Below are 23998 nucleotides of genomic sequence, written 5' to 3'. Positions count from 1 at the left end.
AGAATTCAAGCTGAATGACATCCATGAAACAGAGTTGTCTTGAATTTGGTGCAAGTGCACCCAGGAGCTGGTCCAGGAAATCAACAGTCCAGGACTTGGAAAGCTTTTAGCAGCTGTGGCTATCCTGGAATAGACAATGCCACATGCATCCAGTTAACAGCCCTTCTCCTAGGAATAAAGGGTTTATTCTAGGAAAGACTTTTGCTGGGGAAGAGGCACCAATAAGTGTTTGAGGGGCAGGAAAACTTACCATAGCACAAGGAACCAGCTTTAAACCCGCTTGTTTACTTGTTTAATTTTCCTTTGTTTAATTAAGGAATGGCATGGAGGGTGGGAGCCGCATGTCAGAAGCCATCAGTACAAGCTATGATATTCAGAGCTGATTCCTGCACCCCGGGAGGAACAAGTCCTTGCACCTGGAGATGCTAGGGAAGAGCCAGCTGTAAAGCAGCTGTGCAGACACCTGGGGTCATGGTCAACTGAAGGCTGAGCAGATTGGAATTGCTGAAGTGCCCCTGGGGCAAAGGGAGCAGACTGCATGCAGGGCTGCAGGAGGCAAAGCCTTGGCAGCAGGTGGAGGAAGATGAGCCTTAGCCTCGGGTGTGTCTGGGCTCCCCAGTGCAAGGCAGGCATTGTCCATCCTGCAAGTCCTGCTGCAGTGTCCCTCCTCAGTGCCTAGCCCAGCTTCTCTTGAGCTCTGATTGTCAGTCAGTTGGAGGCAGCGCCAGCAGAACCAGCAGCAGGGGGCTGTCCCGATACAGAGAGAAGGCAGGGTCTGGGCAGAAGCACTGAGAGAAGGCAGGGTCTGGGCAAGCAACACCAACTCAAGCCCTGCTATCCTGCTTCCCATCCTTGATGTCAGTGACTGGCCCGTGTCCGTGCAGCAAGGCCAGGGCCCTCCTGTCCCAGGCCTGGAGCTGCTTTGGCTCCAGGTGGGCTCCCCCACAGCTCTGGGACACGTGGCCATGGCCAGGTCCCACAGCAGAAGGGGCTGCCTTCCTCACAGCAACCACTCTCTGCTCTGCAGGAAGGTTCTCAGTGATGACAAGGTGGTGCTAAGCGCGGCCGTGGCTCTGAGCCACGGCCCAAAGACCAGCGAGAGGCACCTTCTCCTTCTCCTTCTCCAAGAGGAACTGGTGGTTGCCAAGCTGCAGTAAAACCTTCAGAGCCCAGCTGCCTTTGCCTTACCCCCTGGCTCTGGAGCCAGGACAAAGACACACTACACCAGTGTCATCCCAACATCAGCAGGGCAGAATGGCAGGGCCCTGCCCCAGGGAGTGCTAGGGAGGCTATGTGCAACTCACTGCTTGCCTCTGCTTTCTGAGCTCGAACCACCCTGCGTCCACAGCTCTGCCTGGCCCTGGATCAGCTGTGGGTGCTGAGCAGCAGTGAGGGAGAGAAAAGAGGAGGAGCAGCAGGAAGGCAGCAATGAACATGGCAGCTCCAACATCCTCACCTGTCCCACCAGCTCCAGTACTACCACTTTTGGGTGAGTTGTGGTGCCATGTGCCATGGCAGGGCAGGAGAGGTTTCCAGGCATGCACACACCACCCTGGGAATGACCTCTGCCCTCCCTGCAGAGCCTGGGCAGGGAGTGGATGGGGGCAGTTGTCCTTCCATTGTCCCTCACCTCCTGGTCACTCTTCGGTCCCCAGAAGGGAAAGGGTAAAAGCCTCTGCTCAGGGCACATCAGATGGTAGCAGGGCTTGAGCAGCAACTCTGACCTACCCCAACCATGGGGCTTCATCCTGCCTCTGTGTCCTACCCACAGGGCTGGGCAGGTGCACGTCTGCCCTCAGGCTGTGGGGCAGCAGGGCCTGTGCTCGTCTCTTTTTGGGACTCTCAGGTGCTAAAGGATCTACGGGTGGGCCCCCTCCAGGAGTAATCTGGGGAGTGCTTCAGGAGCAGCCAGACAGGGCATGCTCAGGAGCAGAGGAGCACCACTCCCCAGCTGCGGAGAGCTGGCCCTGAAGCTGTGGGCAGCTCTCAGGTAGAGCTGCATGACAGGAGAGAAGAGGTGGCTTGGGGGTCATGCAGCTCTCTCCCTCTTCACAGGACCAAGGGAGCCTGAGTGATCTGTGTCCCATCCATCAAAGCCCTGGAGAAGGAGTTGAGCCACTGCTGTGCAATGAGTCTGTCTCCACTCTGGGCTCTGTGCCTGAGTGCTGCTCCCTCAACCAAGCCACAGAGGCATCACTGCTCATCTTTTCCCACTTCTCTCTTATCCTGAGGAGGACATTGAGAGCCAGCAGGCTGGAGAGGCTGATTAAGGACCTGGCAAATGTGAGAACAGCTGCCTTTCACCCATCTCTGCCTGTGCTGGGGTGCCAGGGATGTGTGGTTAGGAGGAAGGAAGTGTCTATGGTGCTACTCAGCAAGCAGAGGCTTTGGGGAGCCAACGGCAATGCCGGCTTGTCCTTGCTGCTGCCACTGGCAGGACCGCTCTTGCGCAGGCCAGAGAGGCTCGCAGACCAGAGGCTGTGTGCCACGCTCAGGCTGCTGGGGTTGGGTGGCAGCTGGCTGTTGACCCTTTGTGCTGTGGGGCTGCTCTGTGAGTGCAGCTGGCTTCTTGCAGGCTGATACCAAGCAAGGTCTTGCCATGGTCTCCTCCAGTAAGGGAGGACAACTTTGCTGCTCACTTCTCAGGTGAGTTTGGGAAGCAAAGGCAACCTCCTGCTCTGGCTGAGATGTACTCACTTGCACCCTGAGTGTGGCCATGCAGGAGTGGCACCCTGAGGGAAGACATCACATGGATGGGCAAGGGCACCTGCTGGTGCAGGGCACCCTGGTGCAAATAACTGTGCAGGGCAGGGAGCCTGTGCTGCTGCCCACACCTTGGAGAGGGCCAGGGCCAGGGCTGGGGCAGCTTGTCCCACCATCACACAGGCTCTCAGGAGCCCCTGTGCCACAGCCACACTTGTGGCTGCCTGTGCCCTGACTGAGGTGCCGCATGGCTCTGCACAGCACTGAAGGCAGGGCAGGGGGTGCTGGCCTGGTGGTCTCCACTGATGGGGTTTTGCTCTTATACTCAAGGAACTTTGGCAGCTGTGTTTTGTTCTCTGTTCCTTGATCTTACATGACTGGTACCAGGATTCACCAGACATTCCCTATGGATAGAATGAAATGGTAGATTATTTAGGAGCTTTGTGCTACAACCTTCACCCCAGCAGTACCAAACACAGTATGATTACTTACGTCTGCAAAGTCAGAGAGCTGAGGCCTTAAATCTCAGAGCTGTGCATGATACAGCACAAGGCAAAGATTAGTAATTTTACACCCGCATGGTGTCAAATCAGCTTTAAAAATCTTTCTTGGCTTGACACAATACAGCTTGCTCTAGATAGCCTGATCTGACAATGAGACATACTTTTTAGTGTTTTCAAGACTATTCTTTAATGTAATATAACTCACAATCTGCTTTCCTTAGAACCAATTTGCTTTTAAAATCATGTCTGGAAAATCCACAAATGCCAGAGGTTTATGTGTAAAAAGGAGACAAAGGACCACTTCAACTTTATTCTAATAAAGAGTCAGAGTCCACTGGGGCACACACCTGCAGGGTTTTCTCTCTCGGGGTTTTGGAAAGCGCACCCTCCTTATATCCTAAGCTCCTCTTCCTTTCCCTGGTGGCTAAGGCACTAGGAAGGTAGAGTCTTCCTAAACCACCTACACAATATCCCTCCTTAAACCTCCTGTTAAATCCCAAAGTGTGGAAGCTCGGGCATATGAAGACCCTTATCTCTCTCGCGAAAAAAAGCTTTGCTTTTCAGAATGAACAGTACAGTCTCCTTCCAGCTTGTGTGTCTTGCTTTCTCGGTTTGCTCAAAGCACAGGCCTTGTTGGTTTTCTGTGATCTCAGCAAGCAAAGAAGCTGCTGCAGACACTTTCCTGCCTTTTCTAGTACTGGCTTACATTCTGCACCTGTTGGTGTTTTCCACATCTGCAGAGCAAGAGCAAAGATGTTACTGCTTAATTTGCTTGATTTCCGTGTAACAGCTATGTAGAACACAAAGTATTCGTTTGCAGAGTGAACAGAGAAGTCTTCTTTTGATTGCTGTGTTTTGCTTTCTTGGTTTCCTCAAAACACAACCCTTGTTGGTTATCTGTGTTCCCAGCAAGCAAAGGAGCTGCTCCAGACACTTTCCTGCCTTTTCCAGTACTGGTATACATTCTGCACCAGTTGTTGTTTTCCATGTCTACAGAGCAAGAGCAAAGCTGTTACCGCCTAATTTGCTTGATTTCCATGTAGTAGCTATGGAGAACACAAAGCTTTCTTTTGCATATGGAACAGAGAAGCCCACTTTTGGTTGTTTTCTTTTGCTTTCCTATTTTGCTCAAAACACAAGCCTTGTTAGTTGTCTCTGTTCCCAGCAAGCAGAGAAGCTGCTGCAGACACTTTCCTGCTGTTTCCAGTACTGGTTTACATTCTACACCAGTTGTTGTTTTCCATGTCTGCAGTGCAAGAGCTGTTATTGCCTAATTTGCTTGATTTCCATGTAAGAGCTATGTAGAACACAAAGCTTTGCTTTGCAGATGGAACAGAGAAGTCTTCTTTTGGTTACTGTGTCTTGCTATCTCGTTTTCCTTAAAACACAAGCCTTGTTGGTTGTCAGTGTTCCCAACAAGCACAGGAGCTGCTGCAGACACTTACCCACCTTTTCCGGTACTGGCTTTCATTCTGCATTAGTTAGTGTTTTCCATGTCTGCAGAGTAAAGGCAAAGCTGTTACTGCCTAATTTGCTTGATTTCCATGTAAGAGCTGTGTAGATCACAAAGCCTTGCTTTGCAGAGTGAACAGTGCTTTTGGTTGCTTTGTTTTGTTTCTTGTTTTGCTCAAAGCACAAGCCTTGTTGGTTGTCTGGGAGTTCTTCCCAGATGCTCCAATAAATGCCCTGTGACAGCTCAGCAGAGTCCTTCATTCACTTCTTCACTGTTGTTGCAATGTTCCATCAGTGTCTTCCAGCATTGTCCAGGACAAGAACCTACAGGGATCTGGTCAGCTGGCACAGCCTGCTGGCTGTACCTTAAGCCGCTGTGGTGCCTTAGGTAGCCCGGTAGTCTTGAGGCAACACCTCAAGAAGGCACTGCAACAAAGGGGAATATTAATGTTGCCTCTGCATCTTCAGGTGGGGATCCTATGGACAGGGCTATAGCAGAGGGAGCTTTGCCTGGTGCCATGAGCTAAGGGAACATTTCCCAGGAGCCCAAGGAGCTTTGTAAAGAGAGAGCCCACACTGGTTTAGAGAGGTGTGAGACAGCTGCTCTGAGCCTGCCTGTGACAGAAAGGAAGATCAGAATGTAATAAACAGGGCAAGGAGACCTGCTTGTTTTTAACACCTTTATTAGAGAAATCAGCTCTGGGTGGGGGCTTGAGGGGCCACGCATGCCACTGCTGGTCTCTTCAGCAACTCTGAGGAGGAGGTGCAGTCAGCTTCACTTCGCAGCAGAGCTGGGGCTCCCGTCCTCATTGTCCAGGGACATCCTGCCAATGGAGGATGGTTCAGATCACGGCAACCAGATGAAGCTGCTTTGGCTAGTAGTCTTACTTCTGCATCTGTCCAGGGGCATCACTTTCAGTCTTGGATTCTGCTCTGGCTCTTTGTCTTCAGAGTCTTTTATTTCTGAGTAATACCCAGAGTTCTGGTATCTCCTTTATTTGCATATCAGATGCTATTTTAGGGAGCAGCAGGGCAATACCTGAGGAATGGGACCAGGATATACAGGTGAGGAGTAAATGGGTGAGAATGATTAACACGGTGAACTCTTAACTAACAAGCAGGGATGGATACTAACAATTGGATGAGGTGATTAAAAATGGGTAGAGGTAATTAATAATCTGTCTTAAAACAGAGTTGAGGTAAACTTTCAACTTAGCAAACCAAAACAGATACCAACCATTCGTAATTAGACAGAACTTGAATTACTTAGTTAAAACCTGTTTGTAACAAGAAGAGTTGAGTCCTTGTCTGAAGGGTTGGTGCTTCCTGGTGCCTTTAGTTCAAATCCTGCACTGGCACAGCTTCACCAAGCCCTGCCCTCCCACGCTGCTCCAGAGGCTCACACTGAGTCCTTCACTTTGGCAAGAGAGCAGGGAATAAACATGACCTTGTGGAAGTTGTCACCAACCCACATGTCCCAGTTTGGTTCATAACTCAGCTCACAGCACCCTTCAGCTTCAGCCATTTCAGTGAGGACTGAGCATAGTCACATTTCAGTGAGCTCTGTCAACATAGAGAAAGAACAAGGCTGGGCTTCTTTGTGGGAGCTGGAACTGTGTTTCAAGCTCTCAAGGTTGCCATTTGCACTGCAAGTGCTGAGACTTTATCAAGATACTGCAATGCTTTACACAGTTTTGAAAACTTGGAAGGATCCCTGTTCTTTAAAGAGCAGTCTTCAAATTCCCAAGTGAGAGTCTGCCTTTCACATCATCTTCTACACTCTTTGGTAGAAGGAGAGTTACTTCCAAAGGGAAAGATGCACAAAAACCAATATTGACTCAGCATTCCCTTTGCTTCCCAAATATCTGTCTGATCTGCCTTGCCAGGAAGGCTGCCCTGAGTGGGAAGAAGAGACTGAAGGAGAGCCTGTGATCATTGGGCAGGTGGAATACCTCCGTTTATACATAGATTTATAGATCTGTAGTTATATTTATATATCCATATATTTACAATTATATAGAATTGTGTTTATACATCTATATATTCATATTTATAGAAGTGTGTGGGAAATATGGTTATTTAATTCATGTTCTATAAATCATTATAGATTGGGAACTGTGATATATATTGTATAAAGGTATGTGTGTGTCTGCTCAACCCGCACGTTTCACGAACTTCTGGAAAGCACCTCCCTGATCTTCCGGGTTCCAAAAATAGAAGGTGAGAATGACTTGCTCCTGCCTACGTGCAGCTAAACTCATCGGGACTCGCAACGGTCAAACGCTACATGCCAGCAAAGACGTGCCAGCGAGGACTTACATCGGTCATCACACACCTCTACGACAGTTACTCAAAGCAAGGACTAGCTCTGGACATTAGCATTTGAATGTGCCCGGGGACCCTTTCGGGATTTAATGTAAATAAAGTTAATGGCCGATGATTAGAGAAACAATGGAAGGAAAGTTGCCGAGGGGGAAACTAAGGGTATTTAAGTTGGGCCTTTAGGTGGGCAAATTTGTGAACCCAGCTAGAGACACCGGCTGCCAGGTCCTGTGTCTCTGGGGTCACCCTTGGCTCTACTTTTCCCGGGAGAACTTCGGTCAAGTAAGTTTGCTGTTCGTGGGGTTCGTATTGTTTTGTTTTTATTGTTTAAAATTGTTATAATTTGATTCTAAATTTTGTGATTTGGATGTTAATAAACCAAACTATTGAATTTGGCAATAAATTTGTCCTGGCGTTTATAACAAGTGTATAATTAAGAGTATATATAGATATTGTGAAAAATGTAGAATGTTAATTCATGTTCTTATAGTTAATGAAATTTATTGAAAACTATCACTGCGGGGCCTGGCCAGAAAATAAGACTCGGGACACAGTTCTGGGCTCAGAGCATGCAGGGCAGGAAGACCACTTTATTTACAAAAACCCAGTTTTATACATTTCCTATGAGGCCCATGGATTGGAGGATGGAATTCCACCTCTCAATCCACATTGGTCAAGCCAACTGTCAATCACCTTTCTCCTCCCACCTAGAAATATGTAAACAATGAAAGACAGTTAGCAAAACATGGCCAGTGTTTATAAAACATGATCCTGTGTTTATATTCACGAGTGCGAGAAACTGCACATTTCTCCTTCAATATGAACGCTTGGCAAACCAGGAAAAAAACCTCATGGCAACAGAAAACTATAAAACTGTATATATATATGTGTGTGTTGTATGAAAGTATAAGTTTCAGGACACCTTGTAACATTTTGTTAAACCAAATTATGAAAAGGCAGGCACCACCCCAGAAGCTCACATTCAGAAATAGACAAAAGGTTTACGGGAAAACCAGCAGTCTCCTCAAGCACCGGGAGGAGACCCATCAAGATAAGGCGGCAGGACCATCAACACCACCAGCCACCACTCTCACCCAGCATCAAGCATCATCATCCATATCTCGGACCATTAATCAGCCAGGAAATCTGCCCAAACCAGAAATTAACACCTTACCAGAGAGAGGGGACTCTTTTCAGCTGAGCCAGAGACATCCATGAATTTGAATAGCTAGCTTAGACACAAAGGGGGAAAATGAGGAACTGTTGCCAAGGGCAGAATAAAGTGTATAAAAACCAAGCCCCGAACCGGACAAATTTGTGAACCTAGGGGGAGACAGCAGACAGCCAGGTTCTGTGTCTCAAGGTTCACCCTTGGCATTTTCCAGGTAAAAATTTTCAAGTATCTCTGCTGTTGGTGGGTTTAGCATAATTCTGTAATTCAATCTTTTGTTAATAAACCAAATTATTTTAACTGGAATATTGTATTGGCATTTATAACAGATATGATAGAATTATATTTAAATATATGTAGTTACATTTTTAGATTTGCTAAGTACATTCATATATGTGTAGAGTAATATTTATACATGTATGAAGTTATATTTATAAATCTGCATACATAGTTAGAGTTATATTGATGTTTAGATGGATAGATGGATGTTTGTATACACATTTGTATACGCATATAGGCTGCATTTTTACTTCTTTCCCCCTCAGCTGCCTTTTTCACCTTTTGCTTTTCTGTTTGTCCCCCCTCTTTCTCCTCTTCCTGTGCTGGGTCCGAGCTGGTGGCCGGGCCGGGTGGAGCAGCAGTTCCAGAGCCTGGTGTCCCTGGAGCGGTGGGAGCTGCTGGTGGCCCCAGGCACCGTCCCCTGAGGAGCTGCTGAAGGACGGTGAGACTGAGGGGGCTGAGGAGGCGGTGACACTGAAGGACACACCGGCTGTGCCAGTTTTCAATCCCCAAGATGCTGGAACTAAGCCAGGTCCAAGAGGAAGAACAGCTTTTGATGTGTATTCTTTTGATGTGTATTCTTTTGATTCTTGTGGGTATTTGGAGGTAAACCTGGAGGTGCCTAAAACAGAAATTGTGGAGGGAAGAGACAGCCTAGAGTAGTGACTGTGAGAGACTGGACTATTTATCTACTCATGATCAGTGACTCAAAACCTTTGCTCATTTGTGCAGGGCCAGGGTGCTTTGCAAGGCCAGGCTTGCCTCAAGGGAGGAGGTGAGCTTTGGTGAAGTAATGGCTACTGCAGAGGGGGCGAACTATCACTGCCTGGAGGCTACAAACCTCCAAATTAGAAAATCTGATGGAAATTTCTTGTGCCCAGCCCTGGCTGTTACCACCTGGCTCTGGCCATTCGCAGTGCCCAGGTCTGGCCATTCCCACCTAACCCTAACCATTCCCACCCAAGCCTGGCCATTCCACCCAAGCCTGGCCATTCCCACCCAAGCCTGGCCATTCCTGGCCATTCCTGTTGCCCACCCCTGACCCCTGCCACCCAGGCCTGGCCATTCCAGCCCAGCCGTGTCCCGCAGGAGTCTCAGAGATGCTCTAGTCATCAAGATGTGGGAGCCAGCAGCACAGCTGTTCTGGCTCAACAACCCCAGCACCGCAGTGTTCATCAAGGACTGGAACATCCTCCTCAAGCTCGTCACGTCCAGCAAGAAAACCAATTCCTTGAGACAGAAACTGCCCCAAAAAGGTGATGTGGAGATGTTCCGTGGCAGCCCCTAATGCCAGGGCTTCGGTGGCATGAACAGCTTCAACTCCCACACCTGCTTTAAATTCAAGAGTTCCCTGGTGGTCTCATTCCTCAGGTGAGACCCTATGTCTGGGGTCCCCTTGCGGGTGTGGAGGGGATTTTTTGAGGAGTGAGAGCCCCGTCTGGTGTCCCCTGGCCACACCGATTTCCTGCTATCCCCGCAGTTATTGCGATTATTACTGGTCACACTTCTTCCTGCTGGAGAACGTCTGGAATTTCATGTGCTTCAAGAGTTCTGTGGTGCTCAAGCTGACCCTGCGCTGCCTGGTGCACATGGGCTACCACTGCACCTTTGGGGTGCTCCAGGTAGGGTCTCCAGGATGGTTTTGGAGGGAAAACACCTTTTTTCGCACCCCAAGAAATGTTGGTTGTGTTGGTCCTTGGGGACATTCCCAAAGGAATTGTCAGTTGGGAATTGGCCAATTCCCAGTTGGTCCTCCAAAGAAGGATTGACTCCGTGGGTGGCTTTGGGGACAAACCTTTGAGGCTCATAAGACACAAATCGTGCAAGGCTTCTTATCTTGCTAATTGCCCTCCCTTATACAACTTCCAGTTCTCCAGGCAGGTACCTGGGCATTCCTACTGAGCCTCACCTTATTCTAAACTTATTGCACTTTGTGTTTCACAGACATCTCCCTGTTACATGAGGGTCATGGGTTGGAGACAGGCACACAACACAGTACACACCAAGGGTCATCAGCAAACAGCCCGTTTTATTGTTCAGAGCTTCTTTTTATAGGGGGTTTGAATTTCCTGGGTTTAGATAGGCAATTGGTTGGGATCTCTGCACTGTCCAGATCTCTGGCCAGCAATGTGTTTGCATCCAGGGCTTCCATGGCTTTGGCTGAGGTCTCTGTTCCAGTTCCATTGTTCACTTAGGGAGTTGTTTCTAGAACAAGCCAGGTCAGCTAAATTGGATTTATGACCAAATTAATTTTGTCCAGATGCAGGCCAGCTGTGCTGCAACATCACCCCCCATCCCTGACAGATGATGACCATCATTTTGACCACTGAAAATCTAAGCTGCAACAGTCAAGTCCCATCACAAGATCCAGGAGTGATGATATGTTTTTTCACTCTTTTTCTTTTTCTCTCTCTCTTAATGTGCTTTTTTCCCCCTTTCTTACATTTCCTCATGTAATATTTTTATGTTGTCATATTGCTATGTGACTAGAGATAATAATAACTGGAATGGCTAAATACCTGCCTTCCACTGCAACCAAATTGTTCTAAAATAAACCCTATGTGCATATATATATATATATATATATATACATGATGCCCTGAGGCTGAAACAGAGGCTAGACAGAGTGAAAGGAACAAAATGAGTGTTTATTCAAGTCCATGCCCTTGCGTCTCCAGACCCACAGAAGTGGCCCAGCCCGAATATTTCCAAGATGAAGACGAAAAAGGGGCTTGTCCCCAGATCTTACCCCTTTTACAAGTTTCCATTCATTTGCATATAGCAATGCACCATCCAACCAATAACCCCGAATCACGAAACGCCATCCTCTCGACTTGCCCTTCTCTTCCAGGTTGTTTGTGCTCGGGCCTGGAGCTTGGAGACAATGTCCTTGAACAAGACTGCCCTACCCCCATCACCTCGTGAAGATCCGAGCACCACTCAGTGCTATCACACAAAACAGAAAAGCCCAGCCCTAAGGCATCATACACACAAATGCCAATCAATCATTCATTTATTCACTCATTCATTCATTCAATCATTCATTCGTTGGTTCGTTCATTCATTCGTTCGTTCATTCATTCATTCATTCATTCATTCTTAATTCACTCTTAGCTGAACCAAGGGATTATTAACAAGAACCTCGGTGACTCTTGCCTTCGTGGATGTGGGTTCTAACAGTGATCAACTGCCAAATTGCCACCTTAGCTCTGCAGAGAAGATGTTGCTTTGCATCAGCCACATGTCGCCCAGGACACCTGTCCCACAATAGACTGGAGGAAGCTGTGATGAAGAAGGATCTGAGCAAAAGCCCTCTCCAGTTGACAGCTACTCCCCCCTACCTTGAATTTGTAGGTATTTTGTACTTGGATTAGGCACATGTCTAAGGCATTCAAGAAACAACCTGTCTAGTTTTTGTTAGTATGTGTCACTGAGGGATGAGGAAGGAACCCCAAAGGCTCAAGACACAGGCTGTCAGGAGGAGGCACAGCAGCTGCTTTACCATATCAGAAATTCCCCATTTTTGTCCCATGTTTGTGAAGCTGACATATGCCTGCCCCTTGGGCTATACTACAGTGTCTCCCCCATCTCCTCTGAGGATTTCTGGCAGAAAGAAGGATGCATCCAGACAGATTCTTGTCTTTTGATCCTTGTCTGCTTGGCCTGCAGGGACACTTGGCTCTTCCAAACACAGGTCAAGAACACAAAAGCATGTCCATCCACATGACTTCTTGGAATACAAGAACACATAAAGCAAAACTCACCCAAGCCCTTCCTTAGTTGTCTTCTTGATGTTGAGATTTCTGGTATCCCAACTCCAAGGCTGTGACAACACTCCACCCCATCTCATATCAGTGGATTAAAGACACTGTGTTTAAAGACAAACCCTATCCCACCCAGGTGGATCATTCATAATTCAGGTTCTATTTTAAACAATTTAAGATGAATTGGGAAGAGATTTTCTAGGTATTAGGTTCCAATTTTTCTCAGAAAGCCAGCACACAGACGAAGAGACGACAGGGCATTTTTAAAACAGTCCAAAAGACTACTCCAGAATGTGATGAGACCAACAATCCTTGTGTCAGCATGCCACCCACAGGACAGCAACAGAAAGTGACAGAGCTAGGCTGCTCACAAAGGGACCTGGAAGGAGGGCAAGAGCAGGCAATATCACCTGGAACTCAGGCTGGAAGTAAGGAGAACATCCACTGTGTGTGGGATGAGCTTCTGCCATACCACCAAATACACTCACATGAGCCCTCATGGTTAAATGATATAAAGACATAAAAAGGGCATTGATTAAAAGAGATGGAAGAAATAGGTCTATTTTTTCATGCTATGAAAACTGTTTCCAGTTGAAGAGAGAATTTAAAATAAAAAGAGCAAGTGACAAAAGCACAGATGATTGCAAGATCATCTTTGTTGCTTTATTGAAAATACCTGGCTGCAGGAGAGATTTTGTGTTGTAACTGTCCCCTGACTGGGGAAAAAAAAAGAGGGGAAGAAATTATTCCTGCGGAAAGAAAAATGCGAAACCTCTTGGCGAAGACACCAGCATGAGTTCACTGTAACTGTAGGTGATTAATCCCTCACAAAAAGCAACATCCTTCCAGGGGACAGGATTTTAGCTTTGATGAAAATGCTGACAAAATTGCTGCCCCTTCCTCTTGCTGCTTCTACCTCCAAAGAATGAGAAATGTGCCAAATCTGCTGAACACAGTGAGAAAGCACTAGCCAGCTGGCTGGAAAAGGGGCAAACAGAACGTCTTCAATTCTCTTATTTCACAATTTCCCCTTCTCCCATTTGACCAGTCTGCTTTCAAGTGGGGAACTCTGTTTCCAGCCCCAACCAAAATAGTACAGCTACTCAGTCTAAGATCTTTTTCCTCCCTTCAGCTATGCAGAACACAAAGTGATTTTGCTTTAACTGGACAAATAGAAAGAATTTCCCGTGGGACTGCTCAATTTGGACCCCCTTTCGAAAGGTCCTGCACTTGCCTTAGTTGTTTGGGGTTGTGCTGCAAAGCAAAGGCAGAAGGATGACTGCAGCTAGAGAAAATAAAAGGATTTGCACCTTGCCATACCCTGCCCTGCCCGGCCAGTCCCGGGAGCCGCCATGCCCGCGCTGTGCCCACAGCCCCAGCTCCGCGGCGCTCGTCTCCACCACCAAGTCCGGCCTGTGCTGGGGCCACGCTGGGCACGCGCGGGGCCAAATGCAGCGCCCCCCTCAGGCTGTGTGCCACCGGTGCAGCCGTGGCCGTTACGCTTCGGGCGTTGTGGCGACAGTCGGTGATCAGCACCATGGCGGAGGTGCCGCTGCCTGCCGGGCTCAACGCCAGCACCTTCCCCGCCAAGCTGTGGCGCCTGGTGAACAACCCCTGCGTCCGCTCCGTGCGCTGGGACAGCCAGGCCCGGGGGCTACTCATCGACCGTTCCCTCTTCGAGCGGGAGCTGCTCAGCCCGGCCAATGCCCATGGCGGGGGCAGCAAGGGGGTGGGGGCGGCCCCGGACTCTTTCCAAGCCACGCACTTCGGCAGTTTCGTGCGCCAGCTGAACCTCTACGGCTTCCAAAAGGTGCCGGGCTGGGTTGGCGCAGCTGTGCCGGGCGATGCCGGGGGCTGGCTCCACTTCAGGAATCCCAACTTTCGCCGTGACCGCCCCGACCTCCTCCTCCGCATCAAGCGCCTGACCAGGGCTAATAGGCTGCGGCTGGCGGCGGGGCTGGAGGTGCGCAGCCGCCAGCCCAGCCGCTTCCAGCAGCTCCACACGGACCGGCCGCTGCCCGCCTTCCCCGCTGGGCAGCTGCCCAGAGCCGGTGAGACGGGGTGGGAGCTGCGGGCACAGAGGGTGGCGTTGGCTTCGGCGGGGGGAGTGCCTGGCTGGGCAGGAGCGAGCTCTGCCCATGCTGGGGCTGCTCAGCGCAGCTGCCCCGGCCGGCACAGGGGCTGTCCGTGGGCAAGGCAGCTGTGCCGGCAGGGCCCGGGAGCTGTGCCGGCTGTGGGACAGTCCCACCGCAGCCGTGCTTACCACACCCTGGTCCGCTCGGCCTGCAGCTGGCCCAGCCCTGCGCCGTGGCTGGCGCTGCTCCTTGCCCGGCCCTAGGATGCTTGGGGAACTCTCTGTGAGTGCGTGTGAGCCGAGGGCTCAGTTGTGGTCAGGCCCAGTGGGGGGGAGCCTCCTGTCCCGTTTGGAGCAGAGGGGAACAGACGTGGTAGTTTGGTTTCTGGCAGTTGCCTCCTGCCAAGGAATGGCAGTGGGACAGTTTTCCCAGTCAGTTGAACAAATAGGGGAGAGCTAAGTAGACAAGGAAATTCTTGTTGAATGGCCCCAGAACATGTTGGGTTTGGTTGTTTGTTTGCTTTTTTTCCTTCTTTCTCACTCTGCTTGGGAGGATGGGAGCTTTTGTCTTCCATAACAGAAATACAGTTGCTGGCAAGGAAAACATACCCGAAGGCAAATAGTGACCTAGCCTTCCCTTTGCTTCCTTCCTTCTTCCCTCACTGCTACACAGCACTCTCCTACCAGGACCTTGCTGCTGCCTCATCTGAGGATTCAGAGCTGCCTGCAGGCCCTTTCAGGCAAAGTCCAGGTCCTCAGGAGTCTGAGGCTTTCGTAGCATCTCCCAAGATAGTGTTAGCCACATCCGGACTTCCTGGGGTTTCATCAGAGGAAACTGGCACATGCAAATTTCAGCTCAAGCATGAGCTTATCATTCCACTGGTTCGCATGGACCTCAAGTGCCACCCTGAGCTCATTGTTCCCATAGACCATCACAGCACTTCCGTGGCTTCTCCAGAGAGCAGCAGTTGCAGATGCTCAGAGCAGCGCTCAACAGCCAATGACCCATCGGGTAGGGAAAGAGTTTCCACCCTTGCTTTTCAAACAGGTCCAGGAAACTGACCCTTTGAAGTGTTTTCCCACAGTGCTGTGTCATGGGTAAATCTCAAGTGAGAATCAGGTAGAGAGTGTCAAGTGTATTAGGAAGAGGGACCTTAAAACCAGCAAGATTCTCAGTCTGCTTTTCGTGTCTTTCCTGCAGATTTGATAGTGTTCTGGACGTTTTCCAGACATCCTCTCTGCTGAGGTGCAAGGGAAAGGTGAAAAATAGTGCCTGACAAGTGGTCAGTGTTAGGTGAACTGCCTTCTTTCTTTGAATGAAGCCAAACTAGGACAGTGATAGGATATTGCAGATGTTTAAGACTGTCTATCCTGCAAATCAAGCAGTGCCACTGAAATGAGCTCTGTGTGCCCCAGAGCCACTGCAGCTGCACAATTACGGCCTCACCCACAAGGTTGTTTTTAGAACAAACTGCCAATTTAATTTCAGCATGTGTGTCTAAAGATCTGGGCTCTTCCTGTATGAATCCCCTTTCTGTGGTCTCTTGTGATGAGAAACGCAAGCAGCCAAATCCAAAAGCGGCTGGGGAGATGCAAAAGGCTGTGATTATAAAGTGTTCATGTATGTGTGTGTCTATATAAGTTTTACAATCCATACTTTAATCTATGTACACATCAATAAGGATAAATATTTTTAAGAGAAAGAACTCACTCTTCCAGTTCCCTGGGAAGCTTGAATACATTTCTGGAATTGAGGTTGCTGTGTGCTTCCTGTGATGTTTGATCCAAGGCAGCAACAGAGCTCTGCGTCCCAAAGCCACATTCTGGAGCCTGACCAATGTGTTTGGATTCTTGCAGCTGCATTGGGCACTTTAGCCCCCAGTGCTCCAGCTTGCAGTGGTGGTTATGCAGCATGGACAGCCCCCAGCTGGGTATGGAGTACTCCTGGTGAAGAGGAATTGCCACCACTGGATCTGGACCTTGTGCTTGAGACACTGGAGAAGATGGTTTCACCATCCCTGCCTGAAAGGTGTCCCTCTGCTCAGGTAAGTCCATTGGACAGGGATAAAAGGGGCTGTACTGAGAGCTTTTGAATGTCATTGCATAGCTGAGAAGCAAAGCATTCTTCAACTCAGCTGTGACTGGACAGGGAAGGGTTTGCTTTGTAAAGCAAGATTTCTGAAAGAGGGAATGAAAAAGTTTCCGCCTGAGTAAGGATGAAAAGGTGTGAGCCTGTGTTGGTCAAGTTTGGGTGCTCATTTTCTTGGGAAGAATCCCATATCTTATTGCAAAGAATGATGACCTTTTGTCTTCTACAAGTTTTTAAAAGCATTTTCTTCCTTAAGAGAAGGAGATGTTGCAGGCTCTGAACTACTGTGTCCCTACAGAAAATAGCCAGTGATCTTTCAGTTTCTTTCTTCCTGTTTTTCTTTTCAGGACAATATTAGCGTTGCCCCCGAGTCTTCAGGAGAGGACAGTATGGACAGGGCTGCAGCAGAGGGAGCTTCATCTGGGACCAGGAGCTGTGGGCACAGGTCCCAGGAGCCCAAGGAGCTTGGTGAGGAGAGAGCCCACATTGGTTTAGAGAGGTGTGAGACAGCTGCTCTGAGCCTGCCTGTGACAGGAAGGGAGATCAAAAGAGTTGAGTTCTTGTCTGTAGGGTTGGTGCTTCCTGATGCATTTAGTTCAAATCCTGCACTGGCACCATCTCCCCAAGCCCTGCCCTCCATGCTTCTCCAGAGGCTCTGACACCGAGTCCTCTGCTGTGGCAAGAGAGCAGGGAATAAACATGAGCTTGTGGGAGTTGTGTCACCAACCCACATGTCCCAGTTTTGTGCTGAAGTCCGTGGATAATTTTGCTGCAGGTTGACAGTATTCTGGAGGGAACACTGAATGACTCTTGAAGCGGGAGAGGAATACCACAGCAAAAAGTCAATGTAGAAGTCTGAGCTTTTTTTCTCCAAGAATTATATCAATGTAGTAGCAGTCTGCTGACAGCTATAGTGAGATACATTAAAAATACAAGTAGCGGAAGCTCTGAGGCCAAACAAATCATTAGTCACAAATCCAGTAGCCCAAGGAAAAAAGTTACCGCAAATTCACAAGAACTAATAGGAGAGAAGAGCCCTTTGGATCTGCATTCTTGAGCAAAGCTGGTGCAGTCTGTCAGCCTCGTAGGGAGCTCTTTCCCTCCCTGCTTATCATCCCAGAGCTAGTGGTGTTGCTGGAGGAGCTGTTGCTCACTGCAGAGGGCAGTTTGTAGATGGCAGGAAACGGTCCTGGTTCATAACTCAGCTCACAGCACCTTTCAGCTTTAGCCATTTCAATGAGAACTGTCAGCACAGAGAAGGAACAAGATTTGGCTTCTTTATGGGAGCTGGGACTGTCTCTGTTTCAAGCTGTCATGGGTGCCATTTGAAATGGAAGTGTTGTGAGTTTGCTGGGATACTTCAAAATTTCGGAAGTTTTGAAAACTAGGAAGGATTCCTGCTGTTTCAAGAGCAGGTCTGAAATTCACTAGTGAGAGTCTGCCTTTCAGGCCATCTTTTACAGTCGTTGATAGCAGTACACTTACTTCCAAAGGGAAGGATGTACAAAGGGCAATATTGACTCAGCGTTCCCTTTGCTTCCCAGATATTCATCTGATCTACCTTGCCAGGAGGGCTGCCCTGCGTGCGAAGAAGGACCAGAGGGAGAGCCTGTGACCGCCGGGCAGGTGGAATCTCTCTGTTTATAGATACATTTAGAGATTGCTATAGTTTTATTTCTATACCCATATAGTTATGTTTTTAGATTTGTAGAGTTATATGTGCATATATTTATGCATCTATACAATTAACATATATATAGTTATAGATATGATAAAATTATATTTATATTTATGTAATTACATTTATAGATTTTCAGATTTACATGTATGTATAGAGTAACAACACTAATATATATAGTTATATTTAAATTTATAAATGTGCATAGTTATTTAGTTAGAAGTATATGGAAGTTTAGCTACATAGAGCTGTGTAGACTTAGGCTGCATTTTTACTTCTTTCCCCCTCAGCTGCCTTTTTCACCTTTTGCTTTTCTGTTTGTCCCCCCTCTTTCTCCTCTTCCTGTGCTGGGTCCGAGCTGGTGGCCGGGCCGGGTGGAGCAGCAGTTCCAGAGCCTGGTGTCCCTGGAGCGGTGGGAGCTGCTGGTGGCCCCAGGCACCGTCCCCTGAGGAGCTGCTGAAGGACGGTGAGACTGAGGGGGCTGAGGAGGCGGTGACACTGAAGGGTTGGTGACCTTGAGGTGCTGGGGGACTGAGGGGTGGGGGGGAGCAGAGGGCGATTGTGGCACTGAGGTGGCAGGGAAGTGTCACAGGCTGAGGGGAGTGGTGGGTCTAAGCGGATGGGATGGGTCAGAACGGACTGAGTGGGGTGAGAGGACTGTGAGGGGCTGAAGAAAGTGAAGGGGGCTGAGGGCTTGGCGAGGGGACGGTAGGGCTGAGGGGATGGAGGGGGCCAGCAGGCAGCACAGAAGAGTCCCGGACTGCAGCTCTGCCAGGCCTTGGAATCAATTCCAGAGGCTCCACTTTTGCCACAGCTGCACTGAAGACCTTGAAAACAGCCGCAGACTGATGGGAGCCAGCAGAGAGAGAAGCTGAAGGCCACCAGCAAGAGCAGTGAACAGGGATGTGCTGCTGCCACTCGAGACCCCGGGTGAGGCCACAGGGCCGGTGAGGCAGGATGGGGGTGAGGGCGGCATGGGCTTTGGCCGTGGGCAGTGCCGCCCGGCTGGGCGGGAGCGGGCCGTGCCTGTGCTGGGGCTGCTCGGCACAGCTGCCCCGGCCGGCACAGGGGCTGTCCTTGGGCAAGGCAGCTGTGCCGGCAGGGCCCGGGAGCTGTGCCGGCTGTGCTGGGCTGCCGGCGGCTGCGAGACAGTCCCGCTGCAGCTGCGCTCACCACACCCTGTCCCGCTCTGCCTGCTTCTCCTTTTTAATGCTTCTGGGGAGGCTCTGAGATTTTTCCTTCCGTGATGGAAGTGCAGGTGCTAACAAGTGAAACGTCCTGATACTGACTCAGTGTTCCCTTTGCTTCCTAAATGTCCCACCTGCTGTCCCTGTCCAGGAGAGCTGCTCTGCACAGAAGGAAACAACGGAGAGGCTTGGAAGATGGGGCAGCTGGAATCCCTCCGTTTATAGTTCTGTTTAAAGACATATGGACTTGCTCATAGAGAGGGATAATTATATGGATATTTATATACGTGTATTGGTATTTGTATAGCAAATATGGCGAATATGACTGTTGTTATATTTATGGATGTATGCTGTGTATATACATATATGTAATTACATATATGTGTATATATGTATCTAAGTATACATGTATGTTGTTAGATGGTTTTAGTTCTATTTCCTATGTATAGAGTTGTGTAGGTATCTATTTCTGTTGATGCAGTTATAGGTACATGGCTCTTTAAATAGGTATATTGGTATTTCTATAGGTATATATGTCTATTTTTATATTTGTATATGTATATTGACCTATTTCTATAAGCAATTATATTTACATATGTATCCAGATATATACCTTTATATGTGTATTGATGCAATTGGATAGATACTTAGCTTGGCCTTGGCATAGTGATATTTTTATATTTATACATAGGTTTGTTTTATATGTATGTGTATATAATGTAGCATGTAACGTAATATGTAATCAGTATTGACATGTGTAGATTGTAATAGTTATCTATGTATTTATGTATTTGTGTATATATAGGTATTTAATTCTAATTCAACATGTATGGAGTGGTATAATTTTATAATTATATCGACTGAGTTGTTGGTACATGGTTATTTACAGAGGGAATGTATATTTTTGTATTTCTATATGGGCTGTACACTTGCAGTCATATGTAATAAATGAAGTTGTTAAGCACCTAATTGATCTTTGTGTACATTGAGTTGTTGCAGAGGTTGGCAATATATTTAGTTTTGTTAACTGAAGTATTTGTAAATTTTACATAGCATTGTTGTAATAATCTAATAAATTCCTTTTTTAACCTTAATTGAGATTTGTACAGTTCTGTATTGTCAGCATGGGTGTAGCAATTTGTAATAAAATGACATTTTTCAACTGAATCTTGTGTATTTGTCAATCAGAAATGCAGCTGTAGCAATCTGCAAGAAATTACATTTGTCAGCTGAGATGAGTGTTTTGTGATTTGTGCTACCCAAAACAATGAGCAGATGTAAAGGTGATGCTGGAGGCTTCTGGCCATGAAAAAATCTCCAGCCATGCCCAGCACATGCCCTACTTGGACTTAGTTTGGGCAAGGCAAGCAGAGATTTGGGATGGCAGCAAAGCCACATGTTCACTAAGAACTCACTGCAAAGGCTGCTGAAGAAACTCTGGGACTCCACTGAGCGTAGAACCCCAACCATGAGCCACCTAGGGCGGACAAATCTACCCCCTATGCCACAGGCAGCTCTTTAGGAAGTGCTCCAAGTGTCCCTCTGAAGGTCATCCTGGAGACCAGAAGCCAATAGGGATCCTGAGTCAGCCTCCTGAGCCGGCTTTGGCGGCACCTTGGCAAGTGAGCTGGAGCAAGGAGGAGGCAACAGTGACTGTAACTGCTGCAGGCTGGGGCTGAAGGGCGGGCTATGGACACAAGGGCTGAAATTCTCCAAGATCCAGGAGAACTGGTGTTGGAGGTTAGATTTGCTTCTTTTTCACTTACAGATTTTTTTCCCATAAGTTGCTAGGAGACTAACTACAGGATACTCGACTAAAACAAAGAAGTGGTCAAAGGAGATAGCAGCATCGGCTACACCTATTGTTTTTGAGTTTCTGGCAGTTTCCCTCAGAGGGGAGAGGTATCACGGGTTTTGGGGGAGGTAAAGGACAGGGCTGGGGACAGCTTCGCTCTCTTGCTCTGGGCATGGGAAAGAGAATGGCCAGGCTGCTGCTTGCTGCAGGAGTTTGCTGTTACCACTTCGTCCAGTCTTGGAAAATCGACCACCATCTCCTCCTGTGCGCCGGAACCCTGAGCTCGCCTCCTCCTGCCCTGCTAGGGTGGCCCTGTCCCACCGCCGGCATTTCTTCTGCACTGCTTTGAGGTTTTCTGCCACTCCGTAGCCCTGCACTGCCCTGCCCTGCCAGGACATCCCTGCTGCTCCAGCTACCACAGACAGAGCTTCTGATACATCTCATCCACCAGCCCGGGATTTCCCATCGCTCCAGCTTGGTGCTCTCAGAGTCCCAAGAGATCAGACTGCCCCGGGCTTTGTGAAACCAAAGCCCCTCGGGATTCTTGATTCTGTTTATTGTTAATGCTGTAGTAGTTGTTGTTTGTTTTGTCATATATACTAGTAAAGAACTGTTATTCCTATCCCCACACCTCTGCCTGAAAGCCCCTTTAATTTTCTACATTGTAATAACTTGCCATAGGAGTTGCTGGTAGGATCACTGCTACAGCAGTAGCAAAAGCCAGCAGGATCTGCTCATTTTCCTGGGTCTGTTTCCAGGACACAGGCTGTGATGGTCCCTGTTCCCACAAAGCCCGTGCTCATGGAGGCTGCAGGGCAAAAGCAATCCCATTGCAAAGAGAGGCTTTGCAATTAAAGTCCACTGCCCTTGTGTTTAGGGAATGAATGACTGCCATGCTAAAGCACAGCAGCTGGGCTGCAGGGCCCCTCACAGCTCTGTGTGTGTGTGTGTGTGTTGCAAGCCCGCCTGATGTGTCCATGCTGCAACACACACAAGAACAAAGTGACTTGATCCTATTTTTAGCACACCAACTCCTGGATCTGACGGCACACTTCCTGACCAGCCACGGCCGGCCTTGGCCAGAGCCCAGGCCTGGGCACAGAGAGTTTTCCCCTAAAATACCTTACAGATAAGCTTCTATTCCTGTCAGTTGGGAAAGTTTCTTAAAGTGATATATTTCCTGCAGATAACTGCACAAGGTTATACAGAGCCAGCACAAGCGTCTTTGTTGTCTATTTCTCGCTAAATACTGATGGGGTTAGTGACACAGTGCCCAGAATTCATCTTGTAAGTCAGCTCTGGCTCAGGCCTGCTGCTCAGCCCTCAGCACATCAGACACTGAATTTAGAGAACCTTTTGATAAAGGTTGTCACCCCTTTACTTCTTTGAGCCCAATACTTCTAGTCTTGATATATCTGAAATCTTTCCATACATTCTGGCAAACAGACCATCTAAAATTTTCACTGCTTCTCAGTGTTTAAATTCTATCCACCGAGAGAAACCCAGTCACTTCCAAAATGAGCCTGAGAGAAGCTATTCTTTTAAAACAAAACCAAGACTTCTTTCTTTATAAAGGGAGGAGTTTCCAAAACTCCTCTGTGAAACTCATGCAGATTGTTTGAAGTATCCATTTCCTGCCGTGAGCTGAGGGAAGCCGACCTGAGCAGCGTGCACACAAAGCTCAATTTCAGTAGAAAGGTGGGTGATACAAGAGTGACTGGGGAAGGACAGAGGGGCTTTGCAGCTCTGCTGGGGCTGCTCAGTTCAGCTTGCTGTTCATAGGTGTGAAAGGAGCCCTTGCTGCTGTAGCAAAGCTGTTTGAAGACACAGACAGTTGTTCATGAGCCAGGTCCTGGTTGTGATGAACAAGCATTTGTACACCAAAATCTACCAGAAGCATTACCACTGTTCTTCAGCCAACTTCCTGCCAGAACCTGTAATCCTGGGAGCAACTTCCAGTGAAGGGAAGAGGCTTCTACTCTCATTCCTTTTAACAGCTCTTACACCACGACATAAATTCTCAGCAGCCCAGGTTCCCCTTAGAAAGGCAGGATGTTGTGCTCCTTCTCATTTTTCAGGATTCCTCATCATTTGCAAGGCTTTACTCATATATTCTGAATGTTTTCCCCAAGATAATAATGAATAGTGTAAGAGCCTGTAATGAACTCCTTTCACTTTGTATCTGTTATTTCCTGCAGAGAGGGGATACAGGAAGGCACTAGAGATTCCAGGCTTCAGGGAAGGGACACCCATTGGACAAACTTCTGACAGGTGCAGCTTCTAAGTAAATTAAGTTTATAGGGAAAACACTCTAGGAAGAAATATTGCAGATCAACTGTGGGGAGACAGAGAGTGCTAAAGGCAATTTTGCCTCTGATATATTGCAGCTGTGTTAATTACTCAAGAGTGGGAACAGCCTTGCCCTCACAGCTATGGGTGTGATAAAAGAGTTAGCTGGTTGGAGTCAGTTGAGTCTGCTGGCTGTGCTCTGAGGAGGAAGGGGAGGTCGCGCAAGAGACAGAAAGGGCAAGACATTGTACAAGGGACACAAGGTTAGGTGGCTGTGCTGGGGACAGGAAGGAGCAAGTTGGAACTGCAGAAGGAAGAGAGAGGGAGAGAAAGAGCCAGAGCTGTGTAGAGCTACCCATGGGAGACTACATAGAAAAGGTATGAAAGACTTTTAGATAACAAGGAGCTGATGCTTGAAACCTTCTGAAATTTTACCGAAGCACTCTGAGCGTCATGGCCATCTCTACCACCACAATCAACAACTTCCCATTTTGATTTTGGGGGCAGAATTCAAATGCCGCCTCCAAGCATGGGGAGCACTGAGACTCTAAGCCACACCACATCCCTGCCAAAATTCCCAGCAGCCATGACAAACTGACTGCAGAAATAATGCAGCACCTTGGCCCTCCTGTTGTGTCAGGAATAAGCTACTGGGAATACAGCCAACAGTTGTTCTAGCTGAGCATATTCTG

The 23998-nt window shown here is 48.3% G+C and overlaps 1 protein-coding gene and 1 pseudogene across 1 annotated transcript; both read left to right on the top strand.

Annotated features, from left to right (window-relative positions):
• Positions 1 to 965: 965 nt before the first annotated feature.
• LOC134546446 (DNA (cytosine-5)-methyltransferase 1-like) lies at positions 966 to 11718 on the top strand (annotated as a pseudogene).
• A 1259-nt stretch (positions 11719 to 12977) lies between these two features.
• On the top strand, positions 12978 to 23976 carry LOC134546438 (heat shock factor protein 5-like). Its single transcript, XM_063389245.1, has 6 exons — positions 12978 to 14245; positions 16126 to 16313; positions 16705 to 16825; positions 17902 to 18501; positions 18850 to 18965; positions 19374 to 23976. The coding sequence occupies exons 1-4, from the start codon at positions 13732 to 13734 to the stop codon at positions 17970 to 17972; spliced, it is 894 nt and encodes a 297-aa protein (XP_063245315.1). The 5' UTR covers positions 12978 to 13731; the 3' UTR covers positions 17973 to 18501; positions 18850 to 18965; positions 19374 to 23976.
• Positions 23977 to 23998: the final 22 nt, after the last annotated feature.

Source organism: Prinia subflava, unplaced genomic scaffold (assembly GCF_021018805.1).
Source record: "Prinia subflava isolate CZ2003 ecotype Zambia unplaced genomic scaffold, Cam_Psub_1.2 scaffold_78_NEW, whole genome shotgun sequence".
Classification (NCBI taxonomy): domain Eukaryota; kingdom Metazoa; phylum Chordata; class Aves; order Passeriformes; family Cisticolidae; genus Prinia; species Prinia subflava.
The sequence above is the reverse complement of the archived record's forward strand: the minus strand, read 5'-3'. Positions and strand labels throughout refer to the sequence as shown.

Bases quoted from the DNA above. Each gene is read 5' to 3' on its own strand.
- LOC134546438 (XM_063389245.1), top strand. From the start codon at position 13,732: ATGGCGGAGGTGCCGCTGCCTGCCGGGCTCAACGCCAGCACCTTCCCC. The intron at 14,246-16,125 runs GTGAGACGGGGT...GGATTCTTGCAG, and splicing joins TGGGCAGCTGCCCAGAGCCG to CTGCATTGGGCACTTTAGCC. The intron at 16,826-17,901 runs GTGAGGAGAGAG...TTTGCTTCCCAG, and splicing joins CCAGGAGCCCAAGGAGCTTG to ATATTCATCTGATCTACCTT.